Source organism: Astatotilapia calliptera, chromosome 11, assembly GCF_900246225.1.
Source record: "Astatotilapia calliptera chromosome 11, fAstCal1.2, whole genome shotgun sequence".
Taxonomy (NCBI): domain Eukaryota; kingdom Metazoa; phylum Chordata; class Actinopteri; order Cichliformes; family Cichlidae; genus Astatotilapia; species Astatotilapia calliptera.
In genome coordinates this window covers 20626298-20648233 of record NC_039312.1, presented here as the reverse complement: position 1 = coordinate 20648233, position 21936 = coordinate 20626298, and the positions used below count along the sequence as shown (strand labels likewise).

The window sequence follows — 21936 nt, the reverse complement described above, 5'->3', positions numbered from 1 at the left end:
GAAAAAAACCCAGCAGTCAGCAGACTAGTGTCACTGCCGGATTTTCACTTATTCACACTTTTCCTGACACTTTCAAGTTCAAGGACCATTTCCCCCCTTTCATAGTCATGCATGGCTTTAAGGTTCGAAGTCAGGGATACCACAAGTAAGGTAATTAGTAATTAGTTTTGGCTTTCGATTTAGAAATCTATCACAGGGTCGGAGAAGCTGGTAAGCTCATATTCCAGGGTGCACTGTCAACCCAGCTCGTGGCTGGAGGCGGTAACTCCTTTATTGAACGTCTCTCTTCCAGATTTTATAGTCCATGCTGCTCAGCTCCTCTAAAACAATTTCTGGCTTGGTATCCTCTCTGCTGAATGAAATTCAATACGCTTTCAAGATGTCTTGGATGTGTAAAGGAGTGTTTTGATGTGCTGTTTCTTGCTTCTCCAGCTCTTGTTGCCTACAGCTGCTTCTAACAGACCCCAACAAAGTTATTTTGTGGCAAAGACTCGAGCTAGACGTTCTTCATCTGGGTTGATGGATAGAATTCATTTCACAGCATAATTATTGTCCCCATATTCAGTGTTTTTTCCAAAAATAAATGACTTTACTGTCTCATTGACGTCATTGTCAAGCTGTACTGACTAAAGAATTGTTGCTGATATCTTTAGGGATTTTTTATTCTTACTTGGTGTCGAAAATGGTGAGTGATAATAAGTGAATGTACCTGGTTGGGATGTTGCGCTTCATGGTTTGTGCCTTAAACCCGCAAGCCTGAAGAAAATGACATTCCTGTCCCCTAATCTGTGTTTTTTTTTTCTCCAACCAGCTGAAGCAGCCATTAAGGAGCCTAGTTGAGTCCATGAAAATATGGGAGCTGTATCTGGAGTCATGCTTGTTATGGAAATTTTGTGAGACCAGGCTTTCTCATGCAGAAATGGTCTTTTGGGGAGATTAATGCATAGAAAATAGACAGAAACACTTAGTATCATGAGAAGAGAAACAGGAGGAAAAGGAGGAATTACCTCATTCTAAGTTTCTTCCCCCTCCATAGGAAGTTTCTTTATGCCTACTTTAATGGCTACTCATTCCCTCAAGATTAAGTAGCAGAGCAGGTTCTGAATGATCACTTTTACTTTTCCTGACACGTCCAGGTGTCTGTTTCCTCACAGCTCATTGGGAGAGGCTGTGGCTCAGGAGGTAGAGCATGTCATCTACTAATCAGAAGCTTAATGGTTTGATCCCTAGCTGCTCTGGTCTGCATGCCAAAGTATCCTTGGACAAGATGGCAAATCCTGAGTTGTAAATGTTAGCCAGAAAGCACTTAAATACAGAAAAAAGTGCTTGTATGAACGTGTGACTGTGAATGAATGAATGAGACATGTTGCATTAAAGCACTCCAAGCGCTCGAGTAGAAAGGCGCTATATAAGACCAGCCCATGTTACTACATAGGCCTTTCTTAAGACGTCAACAAAGGCAAACAGAAGATGATCAGGTTATTAACTAAAATACTTTCAGGCTTCTATCAACCTCACCACTATTCTGAATCTACAGATCAACTGCAAAAAAAAAAGAAAAAAGAAAGCAACATGTGCTTGTCTCTTATTTCCCTCCTCGCTGCCCTTTTCCCCACTGATAGTAACGATGGTCATGGTTTTTGTGATGTAGGGGGTGTGAGAGATATGTGGCCTTTTCTCTTTCTTCACAGATCAGAGAGGTGGTGTCAAATTTAGATATCTTTTATGTATAGGCAGCAGGAGGTCAAGGGCTCCCTCCAGGCCTCCGAGAAAAGGAATGCCGTGGTATGCTGTGTGCTACGTGCCACCCTGGATTGAAGAGACAGCTCACTAAGTATGCCTGCAAGTGTGTGCAGATGACCTCATTCTAACATTTTAAAGTATTACAGGGAGTTTAAAGCTTTAAAGCGTCACGATGACAGTAAAATCCATGCAGCGCTGGTGATCGTATGTCTCTGAGGTGACCGCAATATTCCTGAGTCAGCTGTCTACTGTCTCTCAGCTGAGCGACGCGGATTTATTTTGGTCACAACAGTACCATTGCACAATAAAATCCATTTTCCTTGATTTAAGGTACGGCAGAGTCCAAATTACAATGTCACTCGATCTAAAAAAAAAAAAAAAATCACTGGTAACATAGAGTCAAATGAGCAAACTGCTAAAGAATCAACACCTCAAAGGCCAGTGTGTAATGTTAATATGAAATAAGTAAAATACAAATAACTGGTTCTATGTATTCGTTATGGCTTAAACAGTAGATAGAAGTACATAGATAGTTAGATACAGTTTTAACTATTCAGGCTCTTAAACGGTTTTCTTAAGCTTCTTCCCTATTAGCAAGTTCATCTTTCTGCTTTTCACCCTTTTATGGCTGGATAACCTGATAAATTAGGCTATAAAATATGTCTCTAATTAGCAATATACTGTAGCGCTCACAAATGAACTGGAAAAAAGGTTCATAGTTGGCCGATCTGAAGTAACAAAAAGGGAAAAAACTACTTGATCCAGAACTTTAGACCACAAAACCAGGCTAAGATTTCCCAGAGCCATAGAAAGGCTATACAGTCTTCAATTTTTGCATTGCTTCTTACAATCCACAGTTTTCATTTTATTATATTACAGGAATAGACTCACCACCCCCTACTCCTCAGGTCTTCCCATTGGTTGTTGTCCTCCTGATATGTCTTGAGGACAGATTTTTTTTATGTACATACTAATAATTTCCAAATCGGGGGCATGCCCCTCATTTTTCATTTCATAAATGGGCTTTTATTGTATTTCTGCTTTACTGGTTGCAGTAGCAGAACAAAATCTATTTACCTCTCCCAATCCTAGGTCACAACTAAAATACCATGTACAGGTTTTTAAGCATTCAACCTCAACTACTACATCTGCATTATCAATAAAGCATTAGATATGTTTCATAGATTTAGTCAATACAAAAGCTACCAGACCATTCTAATAATGACACTTTGTGGCATTACTCATGGTTCAGCCTGTGGCAAAATACATTTCCAGTGGTTCAGCTTGTCATTATGTTTTAATGCAGTACTAGTCTTTAAGTATAAGTTCTCTGAGAACCACTTCAAAGTGATCAATAGCACTGCAAACAATGCTCTACATGCATACATGCTCCTGCACTGACTACACCACTGCAGCACTAACACTGCAAGTTTTAGGCACATTAACCATGTCAGGCATCAGAAGAAGCATTGCAGTACAACTGCCGTTAACTCAAAACACCATCCATTACCCTCACAGCACCGTGATACTTTTCAGGCTCTCTCTTTTCCTCCCTGGTGCCTCAATGATCTGACACTCCACCCGGTCACGCTTCGGATGACCACGATCTTGTGCTTTTTTAGCTTGGCTTTTAAGCCACTCCTCTCCCCTCTCAGCCTCCATGTATTCTCTCCCTACCCTCTCTCATTTATTTCTATTGGAGAGCATCGATTGGCTTGTTTAAGCCCCTCGGTCCTGACTAATATTTCACTTCATGCAGCCTCATTCCACTCGTCTATCCTTTCCTCCACCCGTGCTTTACTCCTCTCCCCCTATCATTAGTCCTGCCCTCCCACCATCCAAACACTTGCTTTGAGAGACAGTAGGAATCCAACTCGATGGGTCGAGATCCCAAGTGAAACAGGCCTTTTCTATAGCACACCGACCACCGAGAACAGCAAAAACATGCTTATGTGCAGGTTTTGAATACAACACCAGAGAAATGTCTCTTATTTCTTAGCTCCAAACTGTAGTTAAGTATGATTGTGTGTACACATAAATCAGCGGGGGCATGCCTTTAAATGACTTTTAAAAAGCATTTTTCTTAGGGTGTTCGTGATTCAACTTGTGTGCACCCACATCTAATAAAATGTAATAAAAATACTGCACTGATTGGCTCGTGATATCGCTGCCACTCACTGTTTTCTCCCAGTGAGATGCTGCAGAGAGCGACAGCTCTAAACGGCTTGCTTAAATGTTTGCTGTGTTATTGCATCCTATTATGACACTGCTAAAACAGCGTGAAGTACCAGGAAATCTGCTTTTATGATTTACACATAACTAAAATCTCATGCAATTTCTCCCCAATATTCTAATATCCAAGTTAATTTTTTGACAATCAAGTTGAATCCAGGGTACACTATTTCTCTACTCAGTGCGAGTCTAATGCAGTTGGTCACAAAAGATAAGTACTGTTACAAAATATGAGTGAAAATAAGCACATCTCTAGCTTTGAAAATGACACAGTTAATGCTGGCGTATCGCTGAATGCAATGAGCTAATCTACAGATCAAAACTCTGCAAGTCACAAATCATATCTACCCAGAGATCTGTCTTGCATCCACCATGAATATCAGGTCACCCATGGCTGGTTTCATGTAGGCTTTCCCTGATGCATGCATTCAAAAACAGACCCGCAGGCTTAAGGTGTGCACACGTTTCCATCTGCTGATCCTTTGGAGCACTGCAATAGGCTTTGCAGCTATCAGAAGGCAGATTGGATCAAAACACCACCCTGAGGGAAGGAGTCCCTGCTGTAGAAATTACCATCGTCCTCACACTCGAAATTCTCTTCTCCACTCATTGTTTCTGCATAGGTGTAATCCACAGCTTAGTCACAGATGAAGAGTGAGCAATAAGGGCATTGCAAGTAATTTTTTTAGCACTCATAAAACACTTCAACAGCAGCTCTGAGCTGCAAATTTTAAATGCCCTTGTATCATTTAGACACTTCAAACCCCAGGCCTTTCAAGGCCTCCCACAAAGAAATAAGATGAAAAATATGAAAATATGACAGACTGCTACTTTTTTATTATTTTTAACTTTTGTTAAAGTCATTGTTAAAAAAAAAAGAATAAATTTCACTGTCAGTTAATTAAAATATCAGGAAAAATATAGAAAAGCAACTGAGAATGATTTATATACATTAATCCTGCACATATACATACACACACAGACACACCGGCTATACACCGTTAAACCAAAAAGCCCATTTTATCATAGTGAGGGCCCACAAGTCTGAGTTTTTGAGCTAAGTGATTCACATACATGTAGAGCTCAGTGCAGCGAATATAGATCAGAATTTACCAAGAGTTTAAAAAAAAAAAAAGTATACACAGCTGCATAACTCGCTGCTGAAGACAAGAATTCACTGGAGGTGCTGCTCTTGTTTTTACAGAGGCAACTTCAAAACCAATGACAAAAAAAGAGATTTATTTTCCAGTAAAACAATGGCTCTATACATGCATCAAAGCTACCCCAAACCGTTTGAAGGATCAGAGAGCTGACTTGCATAGCTTTACCTCCGTAGTTATCAGACACTAAGCACAAACATCTGAGAGAGATATCCTGCGTCACATTACATCTCTGACATGAGGCGACGCGTCCAAATTCTTCCCAAAACCCGAGGTCTGTTTAATGGAAACAGCAGCTCGTTCAAATCTTAAAACTGCTCATCTTTCTAAAAGTGTATTTCAAATTTTCAAAAAACAAACAAACATAAAAACCCAAAACAAAACAGCCACACATTAAAATAAAAGCTTCTGTAACCAGGCTTAAACTTTTGGAACCCACCGTACATCTTTGTGTTCATACACATATACACATATACGTATATATGTATATGTGTATACATGTATGTGTATACGTGTGTGTGTGTGTGTGTGTGTGTACATATGTATGTACACACACACACACACACACACACACACACACACACACACACGTATGTATATGTATGTATATATACACACATATACATATAGCATCATACACTCAAATCAAAGACAAAACTTAAGCCCCAGTTTTCAAAACTAAAACTACCCAGTTTACCAGAGCTTCAAAAGTTTGTGTATTTAGATTTATATTTTCAAAAATATAAGGTGGCTTTCCCCACAGGCAGGACACGTGAGGCTTCCCAGGATTTAAAAACACACCCAGCTACTGATGAACACTTTGACAGAAGAGGGTCAGGAGCTCAGGAGGAAGAGAAATACTCAAAACACAAGGAAAAAAGACAAAAAACTGCAACAACAGCCAGCAGACGTACGATCAGCATGTTTAACTAAAAATAAGTCTGACTGAAGACTTTAAAGCATGTACAGGAATTAAAGACTGAAATGTTGAACAATGAACATTAATGATTTGCTTATGTACATTCTTGTAATTTTCCTTTTGACAGCAAAATTAAATCAATGCAGTTTCAAAAATCCAACCCAAAAGTTCCCGCTGAGGGTGTCCCATTATTTCTCTTCGTCCTAAAAAACACATTAAACACAATAAAAGCATAATGAACCGGGGGGGGGGGGGGGGGGGGGGGGGATACTTCATTATAGAAGATTCCCACTGCAAAGTAAATTAATCACAATTACAAACACTGCTACATGGCACTGGTCACACCAGGCTGAATTCCAATAAGCAGTTTCTCTCCTCTGCAGAGAAAACAAGTGATTTGGGTGCAGACATTTGCAACGGGAACATCAAGTAGTACAATAGGAAAGCAAGAACCACAAATGCCAAACGGTGACAAAGAAAAACTGAAGCTGTCTGAGCTTCCGAGCAGTGCCTGCCATGTTGGTTTACTGACTTCAGACTAATTCTTTTGCATGTAGTGTCTACAATATTCTGTACACCCTGCGGAGCTCTGTCTTGTCAGCTGTGGACTCACTCATCCTTTAGGGTTTGCCCTCCTTGACCTATTCCACTCACTTCTTGTGTCCCTTTCTTTCACTCTCTCTTTAGTCTTTCCATAGTTTGGGGCACTAGCGTCGTCACATTGTTTGATTATCCTTTTGTCTTTAACCCGTTTGCACTTTGAGCTTTTCTCCCTGCACCCAGTGGTATTATTTTATGAAGCACTCGACACAACAGTTCTACGCCTCCACTGCTCCTACATTGTTGCTGTTTCCCACAGGTGCCCCATTGTTCCCGTTTCCCTCCCCAGCCTCGAAGCTCTTTTCTTCCAGGGGTTTTCCGATCCAGGCTCCGTAGCCGTGGGCGCTGAGAGCTTGGAAAAACTGTTGCTTGGCTTGCTGGAAGGACACAGCAGACATCTTTGCCTGAGCGTAGGAGGGCAGGGAGAGGAGGTCAGTGCGACCGCTTCGCTGGCACAGGGAGCGGAAAAGATGGAATAGATTGGACTTGGACACGCGGGACACGGCCAGTTTGGTCCTGGACAAAAAAGACATTAGCAAAGTGTTTTAAAAAAATGCAAAACAAGTGTGACAGGAAAAGCATTATGGTTTGTCTGGCAGGCTGGCATGACAAAGTGTTTCCTCAGATCATGCAGTGTTTCTTATTTAGCTTACTTCGCTCCCTGCTGCTCTGTTTTGACTTGCTTAATTAAAATTCAATGAAGCAAAAAATCTGCAAACAGCTTTCAGTTTATGGTGTTTTGTAAAGAGTTTTTATTACTAATGTGGTATAGAAGGGTGTGGGAAGACGTTATAAAGATAAATAAGGGGAAAAAACTCCACAAACTGAAACTGAATTATCACAACCTGCTTCAGTGTTTCCCCCAGAGTGGGTGTCAGCATCCATTCAAATCCCCTAAAGTTAATTCAGTTCATCTGGATGCAACGTTTTCAGTGGGAGAAACGTTTCATCGCTCATCCAAGTGACAGGAAGTCACTTGGATGAGCGATGTCACAAATGTCCAGTGAGGCTGAAGAAGTCTCACCAGACATTTCCTGAGACTGTAGTGGTTACCTGGATGAGCGATAAAACATTTCTGCTACTGAAAATGTAGGTCCACATGAACCGAATTAACTTGGTTGGATTCCTTTATCTGAATTATTGAGCATGCATCAAGACACTTCTTTTCAAAGCTTTATGTGGCCCACACTGAACAACAGCTCAAGATAGCAACAAAGCATTTTGGGAGCTATTAAGTGATCCAATTTAAAATCAGAATGTCTGACTTCTTTTTCCTTGTTATGCAAAAGTCACACTAGGAAAAGCAGTGGCTGTACACCTCAGCGTGACCAACATTACTGCAACCATGTGCAACAATGTTGGACTCCTCTTGCATATACAAATACAGGCCATTTAAAACGGTTTCTTTAATGACAGGGACCAGGTCTGCGACTCCTCGCCATCATCTGCTGTCTTCAAGTGACTGTGGTTAAGGAAGATTGAGTCAGTCTGCTATCAGTCTGTGACTGAATGTGGTCAAGTTGGCAACTGCATGAACTCTGTTTGTAATACCATGATGATTAACTGTAATAAATCAGCAAAAACTGCAAATCTGTTGTTTCTATGTACTGATAATTGACATTATCTACTTATACGCAGAGTGCAAATCTTACACATGGAACAGAAATCCAGAAATTCCTCCACAAATAGTGACGTAGTTGCTGTAGGACGACCATTCAACTGTAAAATGACACAGGTGCTCTGATTGCTTTTACACTGGAATGTAACCTGAACAGTTGCAAAGTGATGCTTTGCAGAGAAGTTGACTCAACGCAGTCTGACTCCAATTGATGCAGTGTGTTGGATCAGTTAGACAGCAATAATTTGCATGCTTTCACTAGTTTGTCTGAGACTGACTGCAGTCAGTCCAAGACTGTGACATGCTTCCTCCCATCATACAACCTGTACAAACACCTTGTGAGTAAACTGATCACCCAGAGGTTGAGTATGCAACATCCTAAACCACTAGGCAATGAGTTGGTTGTTGCAACTACTTGCATTTTGCCTCCAACAGCTATATGTACAAACATAATCTATACTAAAGAAAATAAAGATCAAAAAGGATAATACAATAAGTCTTGAAGCTGTTGAATGTAATGTCAATTGTAGATTTAGACTCAACTCACAATTCTTACTATTAATAATAAAAAAGAAAACAAAAATTCAGTAAAGATAATACGTGTCAGTCCCTACATGCTACATACCCATCTACTTTTCCTTTGGTCCCGTCAAGCACTTCAACACTGTGCTGGTCTGGAAAGCTCCAGTTCACACTGGACTCCTTGGTCTTGCCTGTGTGACGTGTGGAGTCATACACACTCACCCTGCCGACCTACAAGTCCAACCAGGTGGTGTGGGAGAAGGGATGGGGAGAGAGAGCACATTTTGTAAATTAGCAGTTCTTTAATTAGATGAGTAACACGTGCATCACTGATGTGTCAGAGGCGTCACACTGTGTTGATTAGTGTCAAACTAAATGACAAACCAAGAAAATGTTAAGAAAAAAAAAGGCTCAAAAAAAGAAAAAACTGAAAGTGTGGCAGCTGCAATATTTCTTCCTTTTCTCTTGGTGTTACAACAGCAACCTGCTGGCTTTTTGTTAATTGATGGATGAGCCAAATTTAAAATAATATGAGCAATAAAAAAAAAGAAAGCTGTGCAGGCACAAATAGGATTGTTGGCAGCTTGATGGATTTAGTGAGAATAAACTTAATGTTCATGATTAATGTTCCAAGTGTGACCTTGCCAAAAACCTGTGCGGTTACCTCAGGGTGGTTCAGCTTGAAGGAAGCGGGGAGACTTTGCGTGAAAGCCTCGCCGTCTCTGGCCAACCGACAGCAAACGGCGCGTGTCAGGTGACCGTGGCTGTACAAATAGCCTGTTGGATAAGAGACGCAAAGACATGCTGTAAAACTGGTATCCAAGTCCAGAACCAATGCAATGGGAGTCCACCATTTTTCACTGACTCTTATCTGCACAAAGAAATCTTTATATTTTACCAAGTGTGATGGACTTCAGGTAGATGGGATCCAGGAAATGGGTAAGCAGTGCCCCCTGTAGGCCTATCACATTCCAGCGCAGGATCTTATCACTGCAGCTCATTGTCCTCAGCCTTTCACCGTGCTGGATGCCATCCCAGGTGGGTACAATGGCACTTGACTCCACAGGGATGGTGCCCTCACCTGGCAAAGACCAACAGCACACTCTTGCTTACAAACCGGGATGTGGTATCATTTGCTTTCATCTACATTTCATGACAGATCATGTACATAAAAGCCAATTTCTCCTTCAGTATCGTGCCTCACCATTCTCCACTTTAGTGCGAAGCTTGCCCTGCTTAGCATTCTCAAATAGAGGCTGGTGGCCTTGAGCTTCATCCCCCGCCTCACTGCATGACTTATCAAACAGAGCACCGTCCCCACACGGTGCCGTACTAAGGATGAGAGAAAAAGGAGAGAGATAAGGTATTGCTATGATGCACAGCCAAGCAACCTGCAGTTTAGGAGATGAGACCTCACAGAGCTAAACAGGAAACACTGATGTGTGAAAGTGAAGGCTTGGGGGGAGTGAAGAAAGAGAAAGAAAACATCTCATACTCCCACCTAATGTAGAGGTGAAAGGTGATGTCAGATTTGATCCGTAGTTTGTTATTCTCCGCCGGTTCAAATATACTATCGTCTGCACCTTCATAGTGCTTGAGCAGCTCACTGTACAGAAACCTGAGAGGAAAGGAGAAGGTGAGCTAGACTTATAATGTCCCACAGACGCCGTTTCAGGGAGAGGGGGGTATTTTTAGAAGTGTAGGAGAAACACTGATAAAGAAGCAAGATATCAATTTCTACCGAATAAATCCTCTTCTGGAGATGATTTCTGCATGGCAGTCATTAACAGTCTCTCCTTTAAGGCTCAGCTCCTCCCCTTTAACACAGCGATTTCCTGACAACAAGAATGAGAGAGAGGGAGAGGAAAAAAAGACAAATTCAATGTCAAAAAAAACACGACAATGTGGCGCCTCTCGGTTCAGCGGTGACCTAGTTGCTTCAGCTTTGTGACAGTACATACCTCTAAGCGCAGAAATCCACAAAACTAAACATCGTGGAAAAATGCAGGGGCAATCCCCCCCATCCACCCCCACAGTGCTCCACAATTAAAATTTTTTACTACTTTGGTCATTTCATATGTTATACGCTAAAGGTAATGGATGTACCAGTTCCAAGGCTGACAACAGTCCCCAGGCCCTCCCCCCTCCTCATGATGATCGTGGCCAGAATCTTGCGTCCCAGAAGGCAGTGCTGGATCCGTGTGGTCAGAGCGTTGAAGCGCTGGTGACTCAACATTGCTATCTGATCATGCAGTGTGCTGCCGCTCACTGGTAACTAGCAGAGGGGAGTACAAAAACATGCAAATGAAAGAAAGACAGGAAGCATTATTTAAGACATTATTATTCAACATTCAGGATTCTCTGAATATGAATTGGACAAAAATGTGAAACTAAAACAGGAGAATATAACAAACTGCATGTTTTAGTATGCTGTCTATACAGACGTGTCACTTCCTTACACATTTGTGTTGTGTTCTTTATTGTGAAGCACTTTACCTTAGACTGCTTTTGTCTAGAACGAGGTTATACATTTTAAATGTACATGAAGACATTTTCTGATATTATTTTCTCAGGAGAGCAAGTGAAGTGGTTAGTTGATTATCCTTCAAGCATTTACTGTAGATTACTTTGAGCTTAATCTTTCAGCACAAGTAATCAAGCTAAGCAGAACCTGTTGCTATGCTCTACTCTTTCATTCCATTATGTTCAGCTGTAATCCCACGCTGAGCCACGGAAAGCTCTTTTAAAGCTGCTGCACTTTTAACTTTTAAGATGAAATGCGTGAATTCATTGAATAGTCAGTACCTCAGCTGGTGTAAGCTCCCCAGTGCGGGCTGCTCTCTCAGCTTCTCCAATCAGAACGCGCAGTGCAGCATCAGCTGCTTCCTGCTTTCCCTGCTTCTTGTTGGACGCACAGACGGGAGGGAACCAGCGTCCGCCGAGCTTGGCCTGGTAGGTGAACCTGAGAAGATGGGCAAAAAGTAAGATAAGCAGAGGATTTTTCTTGGTCCCCCCCCTCCCGTGATTGCATGGAAACCCCAGCTGTTTTAACAAAGAAATAAACACAAATATCTATTCTAATAATTCCCTCATAGCATGAGTTGCTATTGCAACACACCAAAGATCCTGGAAAGCGAGGCAAAAAAAGAAATGTTTAAATTATTCGAAAATCTACATAAAATATTCCTTTTACAAGTATGTGGCAGCCCAGACAGTAGTAGAACTCCTGGTCTGTGGGTTTGGTTGCATCATGGTCTAACATACTTAGGGTCATGTGGCGGTCCAGACTGGCCCACAAGGCGGATCTCGGCAGCAAAGCCACGGGCTCTGGCATACTCCAGAAGACCCGACACTGCATTGTTGTTCAGGTGGTTGATGAGGTCCCCGACCCCTGCCTCGTGGGCTGCTCGCAACTCATCTGCAGTAAGTGGAGGTAAACTGGGGCATGTTGCCCCAGAAAAACTCTCGTCACTGCCACTGGAAGGACCCAGGGGCAACTGAGGCTGGAGAAGACAGATGGGTGAGGCGGTGATGCAAAAGAAAGATGTGAACAGTAAAGAAAAGAGCTTTGTGACAGATGTGACAAAAATAATTTCTTTATGCCCAAGAAATCAATTATCCCTTTAATTTTAGGAATATGCAATCCCCATCTATTCTTGGTTACTCATTAAACACCTTGTTGAGCTGCAGTTTCCCATCAGCCATTAATTCTTTGACAGCCTCCTCTGCTGCCAGCTGGCGAGCTGCCTTCTTGTTTGGAGCTGAGGCCTCTGCAAACAAGCTCTCTCCCACCTTCACCCTGTACATGAACCTGAGCCCAGAACAGAGAAAGGGAAACGAAAGGATTATAACTGAGATCAGATTCATAACTCCACATTTACAAAGCCTGAACAGATGCACCATGATCACAATGAAACTGGAGCCTGTACTAAGATCATGATCAAGAGTAGTGATCGTGTTTTCTGGAAAGTGATGGCAAGAAAACACAAGTTTATACTGTTTGTCTGACTCGGCCATCAACTGAACAAAGACGTTTTTGTGCCTTTGTCAGATGACTACAGTACTGAGAGATATTGAACAGCTGCTGCTCTGAGGCAGAAAAGTATGACCACAGAGAGAAACTCAACCTATGAGCATGCAGTGTGGAGAAGAACATCCAAACAGATTCAAAGGGAAGTGAATGAGTCAGTACCTTGGATCATGCGGTGGACCCGCCTGTCCAGTGTTGATGAACTCGATGGGCTTCCCACTGCGCTGGCTGTACTCCATAAGGACAGACACCGGATTCTTGCCACCAGGCAGAGAGCGGGACAGGGGTTGGCGAGGTCCCTCTGCCGTCCCTTCCACACCGCCAGACCCCAAAATCCCCCCTGTGCTTTCAGCAGGCCCCTTGTGGAGAGAGTAAACAAAAATGCCAACTATAATTTACGGCACTTCTCAGACACAGTTTTTAATTGGTCTCCAACATTAGATAACGGCTATGGACACAGTTTTAGCCAGCACAGGTAATTAGACTTCTGTTTACAGTTCATGCCCTGGTGAATAAATTCAACACTCTCAATTGACGAAAGTCTGACCAGTCACAGGCAATTAGTTAAAGCGTGCTGTGACTAAATGTGATTTCATTTCTTAAAATGCATAAGGGGTCGTATTTTCACAGATTACAAAAGAACTTACGCTGGTGTCTGGAGGTAGCTCCATCACCTGGTCCACATTGCCAGTATTTTCCTCATCGGCGGTGCACGTCCCCCCTTGCATCTCTTTGACAAGGATTCGCAGTGTGGCTGCAGCAGCATCCTTTTTTGCAACTTTCTTACTAGAAGCTTCCGCGACAGGAAACAGCCTCCCGTTGAGCATCACCTGCATACGAAATCTAACAGACGCAAAAAAGCAAATACAGATGTGACACAAGTATCTGCAAATATGATTAATTCAAGAAAAATTTACCAAGATTCCTACGTTGACTAACAAGCAAAGTAATTTACATTTTTAGTTCGATTTCACTTCGGCAGATCTATTTCTTATAGACTCTGAACACACAGATCTGTGTAGGTGTAAAAACAAAACTATCACATAATGAAAAAATGATAGGATTTACCCTCTGTATCGGTTAAGTCTTATCGGTGTAGAACAATTTCCGTACAAAAGAAAACGGAAGAAAGAGAGCATATTTCTCATTTCATTTCCTTTTTGATAAAGCATATAGTTTGGGCTGGATCAGGTGACCCTGAATCCTTCCTTAGTGGGACTGCAATAGGCCTAGGCTTCTTGGGGTTTCCCATGATGCACTGAGTGGTTTTTTTTTGTTCATTCTTCTTTTTTTACTCACTACATGTTTATAAACCTCCCTGCATTTAATCACTAGTTATTACTAATTTCGGGCTCTCTTCCACAGCATGTCTTTTGTTCTGTCTTCCTCCCATCACCCCCAAGGGGTTGCAGCTGATGACTCCCCCTCCCTAAGCGTGGTTATGCTCTTGAGGTTTCCTCCTGTTAAAAGGGAGTTTATCCTTCCCACTGTCGCCAAGTGCTCGCTCAAAAGGCACATTTTATTGTTGGGGTTTTCTCTGTATTACTGAAGAGACACTAACTTACAATATAAAGCACCTTGTTGTGACTGTTGTTGTGATTTCGAGCCATATAAACAAAACTGAACCTAACTGAATTAATGAGCTCGTGAAAATCCTCGTAACACAGCAGGACTGTCACTATTAATTGCGATATTTTATGAGTTAAACTTGGTAAAGTAATTATTGTGGCACTAAAACCTGAGTCAGTGATTAGCCGTAACAAACCAGTAAGTGCCATAATAGCATTTACAAAGCCTGGTGTATGTGGATCATTTCACTAACCTAGGATCGTGGGAGGGTCCTGACTGGTCCAGCAGCAGGAACTCGCAGTTCTGGCCCAGATACTGGGCATACTCCATGAGACCGCTCACAGGGTTCTTCAACCTTACCTCCTGTAACTTAGCCCACAGATTCTGGGGAGGCGGGGCAGCCACTGAGACAGCTACAGTCCCCATGGCATTGGTTTTCTCGGATGCCTTTTTTTCAGCATCCGTCTCTCTGCGAATAGCATTGAGGAATTCAGGGATGTCATCAGTGGACCACTGTCCTTCATTGGCGTTTTCGCTTTTACATGAGGCAGAGGAAAGGGGCTAAAAGGAGGAACGAGATGGAAAGGGAAAATTGAGGTAAAAGGGTTAATATAGGCAGGGTAGATCTTCAAGTCTTATCTAAATGCGATTAATAAAAAGTTCACATTTTCAGCAAAGTGTCTCTCAGAGCAATAGTTCAACATTTGGAAGAGAATTAGAAAGAAAGATTGACACTGCTTTTATGTTTGTTGGATAAATCCACAGATGGTTGATTTGGCTTAGTATAAAGGCTGGAAACGGGGAAATGAGCGAATAAGCTTATGTCTCAAAATGTCAAGCTACTATTTTAATCTTTTCAGAATGCATGCTGTGTTTTACTGGGGAAATATCTTTAATACCTAGAATTTGTTATCCATTGAGCTTGACCTATTTAGCTGAAAGAGTTTCAAATTTATTATTTTTAAGTTATGGTTTGATTTTCATTTAGCCGCCACATTTCAAGGAATCTTTGTATTGTTCTATATGTAGCAGAGCTACACTACAGATGGATTCACCTTAGTGCAGGCAAAGCCAGGGACCATGCTGAGCTGCAAACACACTTTTATTGTCACTTTGCACGGACAAATGCAGAATAAATCAAAACCCTGTGCACTCAGGTGGAGCCTGCCTGGCAGGGTGAATCACACTGGACTCCAAACAATAACTCGGAGAAAAAGTCTGGCTCAGCCCACAACCCAGCTGTGGAGTCCTAAGGCTTTTCTTATTTCACTAATTTGTTCCTTCTCGTCTTCTCTGTCCTCTCGACGGTGACCTGGAAATCAATCTCAGTACACTATGCTGAAGGGTGTCACAATTCCCAAAACCCAACTGGAGGACAGAGGAAAGAAGAGGCTTGCCAGAAGAGCTCTAATGGAGGATGCACAGGTTTGGATCAAGTGTTTTTACCTTCAGTGTATAAAAGAGGCGTAGCTGGAAAAGACAAGCAACGCTAGAAGGCGGACTCTTTACACAACTTGTCCTTTTTCTTCACAATTTGTTCCAGTTAGATGATCAAACTTTGTGCTCTTCACTGTTTCTTTGTGTGTGATTAGAAAAGAGTATGGCTTGTCACAGTGCGCCATGCTGTGAATTTAATTAAACTTGGCTCTAAATCTGAGATCATAAAATACAGCAGGGATTCAGGTAGAATAAAAACACAAGTTGAGTCCAACATCAAACTGAACCAATCTTGTTTTGGAAAGAGGCTCTGAGGCAAAGATTTCAAATCTGATTAAACGCCTGTTGCTTTGCCTCCTCTGCTTGAATCTCTGGTGTGACACAGATGCACAAAATAAATAACTAAATAAAATTTTAGGGGAAATAAGAAGGGTGGCTGGTTTATGCCATCTGGTCACAGCTGGCTGATTGGCAAAATCAAGGCAGGTGTATTGGTCACTGCCCCCTGAACTACTCTGCCTCACTTCTTCTCCTGCAGCTGAGTGAAAACCCAAAGCCATTTATAATTAAACAAATCAAAATGTATAAAGCAAAAACTCTAACTATACCTACCGCTTCACTAAGAATTTGGTCTGGTATCCAACCCCCCGTAAGTACCTCAAGGCCTGGTAATGGTGGTAGCGGTGATGGGGAAAAGATGGCACTCACTTCCTCCTCTTCTACTTCCATTTTAACCAGGACAGCCGGGTTGCTCTGTGCAGCTTTGAGACTCCTCTCCATTCTCTCTCGGCGGTGGGTGGAGAGCTCCCATGTTGGAGGGTTGACTTCAACATTCCTAACGACTTCACCTTGCTTTTCTAGGGCGTACAGAGTAGAATTGACCTGCTTAGCAGTCTTGAGTCCAATATTTTTCGCTATGTTAAGAGCTGTTGCCTCCCTTGATTGAAGAAGGTATTTAAAAATCTGTTCCTTCTGTTCTGCCATCACAGCACCTTTAATGTCCTGATCAGGAGAGCTGGAAGTGCTGGGATGTTGCTTCTTGTGGTGTTGACCTTTTGCTGATGACTGGGAATCTTCAGAGTCAGAAAACTCTAAAGAGGAGGAATATGAAGAACTTGATTCTGTGTCAGAGTCCTCTTCTTTGGCCTGGACTTCCTCTTCGGTTTCTGTTTCAACCTTTTCTTCAGGTTTTTGTGGGGGTTCTGAACTGGCTAACAAATATGGAGGTTGATTTTGTACGTGATACTTTGTGCTTTGGTCTTCCTCGACTCTGAGAGGTTCTCTGTATAGTGTCCACTCAGGAGGGGTTAATCCTTGCTTGGAAGCTTTCTGTAAGTGTTCCAAAGAGTACAGAGCCTTGTTGACTACCTTTTTGGGAAGATGCAGTTTTCTGGCTAACACTTTAGCAGAAATACTTTCACTTGGCTTCAACGCAGCCAAAGCCTCATGTACCTCGCCCTGTATTTGAGTTGTGAGAGTGATGTTAGGTTTACAAAAACTTAAATTTCCTGTGCTGCTGGATGAAGAATGTTTGTCAAACCTTTCTCCTCCTCTGTTGGGCCTGTCTTTGAGCAACAAACCCTGAAACTGGTCACAGAGTGAATCTGTTTGGGTGCGCCATTGTCTACTGGAGTGTTGGTTATGGTTTTTACCTTGGAACTGGTTTTGATTCAAATGTCGAGGTGCTAGGTTACCTCTTGAAGCTCCTGCACCAGGTCGGTATGGTCTCCGGTCTTGGCTAGCCCCTCTACCACTAGGGCTGCTGTTTGGATGTCTACAGTATCCTGACTGAGGCTGGTATAAAGTACTATGTGACCTGTTGGGTACAAATCCTCCTCCTCCTCCACTCACAGTGGCTCTAAACTGTGGAGCCTCAGAGATCCGCCCTGTCAGGAATTCTCTTTGTTTGTCATAAAAGGAATTAGGGCTTGGACCTGCACCGTGATTCGGGCTGTACAAGCTATTATGGGTGACAGAGTTTGGGACCACTTTAATGTGGCTTGGTGTAGGGGGGGTAGAAGGGATTAGGGGAGATGAGGGCTGTATGTGTGCTTCAGGGTGGGTAGGACCGTCGTAGTAACTTGGATGTGGGATCTGCTGTGGCCCAGCTCTGGGATAGAATACACCTGGGCCAGGTCTATAGAAGTTATCCCTTTCCTGCACGCGGGGTTGTGGATGCCTGTAGTAATGTTCTTTGGAAGGCCCTCCTCTACCTCTGCTCATAGCGCAGGGGTTGAGCGTGAAGGGGGCCGATGCTGCCGGCTGTGCAGCTTCTGTATTAGTGTATGTCCTCTAGCGCAAACAGAATACCCTGATCAGGAGTCAGGGCAGGCCAGTTGCATGCTGAGAGACCCTGAAATAAAAACAAAGGGCAAAGTTAGGAGAATACCAATAAATTGAGACAAATAACAGCAAGATAACTCAACTGTTGAAGAAAAAAAAAAAGAAGAAGAAAACTTTTAAAAATTAAGGAGCAGTCGGGAGGTTAAGAAAAAAACTGTCATTCCAGCCAGTACCACAAGTTCAGACTGTGCTGGCAACCCTCCAACCTGCTCAAGTGTCCTTGGATAAGTCACTAAATCTATAACAACTCCAAGAGCAGGGTTTTAAGCAACTGTCTATGCCACTGCTTTCTTAAAATACAGCAGCAAACAACACAGAGGATTACTCAAAATGTGGTCAATATGGAAGGTTGGAGGAAATGTGGAGACGACAAGCTGGGAGTGCTGCATATATCATCAGATTATCATAACTATTCAGTCTACAAGGATACTGCAGGGTGACATACTATCTCTTCCAGTCACACTGAAACCAAACCCCGGTTAAAAAGGAAGCTGATAAATAATGCAGACCTTGTTGCAACTATTCTGTATTATTTCTGGCCTTAGAAATTATCGCTGGATCTGAAGCCGAAGCAGAGAGGGAAAGTGAGACTGATGCAAACAAGGAGAACAGACAAGGGCACAGAGGGACATGGGCTAAAAAGTCATCAGTAACAAACTGCAGACAGGGAAAAAAACCTGCAGCAGTTAGCTAGCAATTCTGGTTATAATGTTATTTTTCACAGAGCTAGCTAGAGTAATTCTTCTAGCATGCATGAAAATAAAACATTAAAAAAAAATTTGCAATCTGAAACAGAAATTTTGACCTACACTGTCCCAGAACTTTAAAATCCTTCTATGGGAGAAACAAACATTGATTCCTCCTCAAGTGTCATATCTGACAACATTCAATAATGTCTATATCAGGCAGAATGACAACAAGGAGACACCCAATACTGAGTCAGGTTTCATCCCCTCTGGCACAGTCAGCATCAACGGCATGTCGCTGAGAGCTGAGCGGACCGAACATAGTGCATTAACAGAGAACACCATAGTGTTGGTTCATCGCTGTAATAAGGGCCGACAGGGCCGGCAGCAGAGGGGCCAAACAGTACTGAAGCTGACTCATCTTGACCCTGATGCAAGGCAACATTTGACAGCCAAAATAACAACTGTGTTTTTCAGAATCTGCGTTCACTACACTCTCCTTTGTTGTTAGCCTAGACAGAGATGTAGACAAGACTGTGCATCTGACAACTGATTGAGAACACTATTTAATACAAAAAACAAACCAAAAAACCCATTAAAGACAAAACACCTCCTGACATTGAGAGTCACCCTCTTCTATCATCACTAAGCTTTGTGCCCTCTGTTTCCTGAATATGTCAGAAATGAAGTCTCTAGATTTAGCGCACACACCTCCACATGTGCACGCAATATGCTATATTTACAAGCAGGAAAGGGCCCGTGGAGTCTTACAGCATCATCAGAGGCATTATAACACACTGACTTTAACAGTTCTCACCTACAGTAGTTCAAATGAAAGTGGCAGCGCTGAAAAAGTAAATAGAAGTAGTAAAAAGCGCCCTTACTTTTGCAGATTCCTAAAGGCGACTAATCCAAGACTCGATCCCATGTAAATAAGGTAATAATAATAATTATAACAATAAAATAAACGTTACAGATTAATGTAAGAATAAAGACGGAACCCGTGGTAGAATGGGTGAAAAAAAATAATCACAAATCTATGTAGTGCTGAAGGTGTTGTCCAAAATGCAGGGTCTTCCGGTTTTGGGTGATCAGGTCCTAATCGCAGCACAAAGATGAACACCGGAGAGGTTTGCGCGCTTATAAAGCCTGCTGCAAGATGCGTTAGTACACTGTTACACGGCGATGATGAAGGGAAAATCCGCGGGGTTGTTACTGTAATAAAAAGGAAACTGTCCTCCACTAAAAGGGTTAAGTTTCGATTTCATTTCTGAAGAAAACTTAGGTTTCTGTCGCCAGTCACGTGACCACGAGGCACACCGGAACTGTTTAAAGGTTAAGCTTCCTCATCTCTGTTCGAAGAGGTCAGATTTAAAAAAAATAAAAAAAAATTTAAAAAAAGCTATAGCGACGTCCTTGCTGCTCCACAACAAACCAGGGCATAGTCTCCTCGGTGCTTGCTGTAGGAGACAACACTCGCTCGGATCAATTTCTCGCTTTAAAAATAAAACAAGGAAAACGAAAGAAGCGGGTGAAAGGAATGTAATACATTTTGGGAGACTCAAATATTGTCCCAAAGCGTCAAAATTTTGCTATGAATTTAGATGGCATACTAAATCAAGACTCCGGGCTCCACCTGATTTCAAATTGCCTGAAATATTTTTTAAATAATAAATCATATTGCCAATGTGCTGTTGTAGCTTTATCTACAAAAGAAAATGCTTGAATCCAAACAGTTAATGTGGAAAACAGCTGCACAGCGTAAAAGGGGGGTTTATAAAAATAAAACGGAAACTTACAAACTTTTTTGTTAATCAAAGCAAACGAATATTATCTGTCTCTCTTATCACTTTCATGAAGGTTAGCATTAAATTCAGTTACTTTAAAACTGGAGGTCTGACAAACAAGACAAGGTTAATAATTAGAGAAACACGAGGCTTAAACGTTAGGAGCTACAGGTTAGACCAACTTGATATTCATATTTTTGTTCCAGACACAACAGCTCTCACTATTATTAATTAATAAATCGGTGAAAAGACAGTATCAGGGGATGAAATGACCAGTTGATAGAAGCTAACTGAGCATCGTTCCTCCTCCGGCTAACTGAGGTTAGCCTGCTAGCTCCGCACTGGCACTGCACCATTTCTAACTGTCGCCTGCATCGCAGCAGGCTCGTTATCTGCTACAGTCAAACAGCGATAAACGCCTCACACAAAGTCTACAAAATGACTTCAGGACAAGCCATAGCCTTTAGCAGTTACCTCACTTCGCCGTGTTTCCTGGTAGTGCGTGGTTGCTGGTGTGTGATGTTTTAATGCGGTGAAAGAAACAATCAAAGAACTGATGCGGGGAATGGTGACGCAAAGGCTGCGACTGACGATTATACGTCGCAAGCAAATGACGTAGAACCTTGCTAAAGTTTCAATATTGTTCAAACAATTGACTAACCAATGACTGTAGAAAACAGTCAAAACGTACCAAAAACAATATAACTGAAAACTGAAAGTAGGTATAACCTAGAACTTAGTTGTACTTTTAATTCATCATTCTATAAAAGCTGTATGTGAACATAGGTCTTCATCACAAAAACGTATCACAGACATTAGAATAAGCATTGTAGGCCTACAATACACTGGAAAGGCATTTCATTCTTTCTGTGATGACAACACATAATATTCATAATAGATTATCTCAAAGCTGAGTCTACGAGTGTGAGTCGTGTGTGAGCATTGTTAAACATATGTTAGAATACAATAATAGTACATAAAACCTAGGTGCAACATAATTCAATTTGTGAGGAAGACACTACATTTGCTTATAGAGAGTATAGAGAAGGTGAGACAGCGCTTAACTGTGTCTTTGTGGATTTAAACAAAGAATATGATAGGGGGACAAGAGGAACTGTAGCACTGTAAAGAAGTGAGGAGTGGCAGAAAAGTATGTGACAGTGGTGAAGGGCATGTATGAGGACATGGGACAGTGGTGAGGTGTGTGGCCAGATGGGGGTGGGATTACATCAGGTATCTGCTCCAAGCCCATTTTTGTTTGCAGTGGTGATGGACAGACTGGCAGATGAG

At 42.1% G+C, this 21936-nt stretch overlaps 1 protein-coding gene across 4 annotated transcripts; it reads right to left on the bottom strand.

The window, feature by feature from the left end:
• Window positions 1-6302: 6302 nt before the first annotated feature.
• Window positions 6303-21239, bottom strand: adar (adenosine deaminase RNA specific). Of its 4 annotated transcripts, none has more exons than XM_026184506.1 (16): window positions 21121-21239; window positions 16443-18183; window positions 14647-14954; window positions 13472-13667; window positions 12987-13183; window positions 12470-12605; window positions 12059-12297; window positions 11600-11756; window positions 10901-11069; window positions 10536-10629; window positions 10296-10412; window positions 9999-10126; window positions 9693-9875; window positions 9459-9571; window positions 8898-9025; window positions 6303-7170 (listed from the first exon to the last, which is right to left on the bottom strand). In XM_026184506.1, exons 2-16 carry the CDS (start codon window positions 18051-18053, stop codon window positions 6873-6875), a joined length of 4074 nt encoding a protein of 1357 aa, XP_026040291.1. In that variant the 5' UTR covers window positions 18054-18183; window positions 21121-21239; the 3' UTR covers window positions 6303-6872. The 4 variants fall into 4 exon arrangements, with proteins under 4 accessions (XP_026040291.1, XP_026040293.1, XP_026040294.1 ...); XM_026184508.1 differs by having other exon boundaries at window positions 16488-18183; XM_026184509.1 differs by having other exon boundaries at window positions 16539-18183.
• Between the last annotated feature and the right edge of the window lie 697 nt (window positions 21240-21936).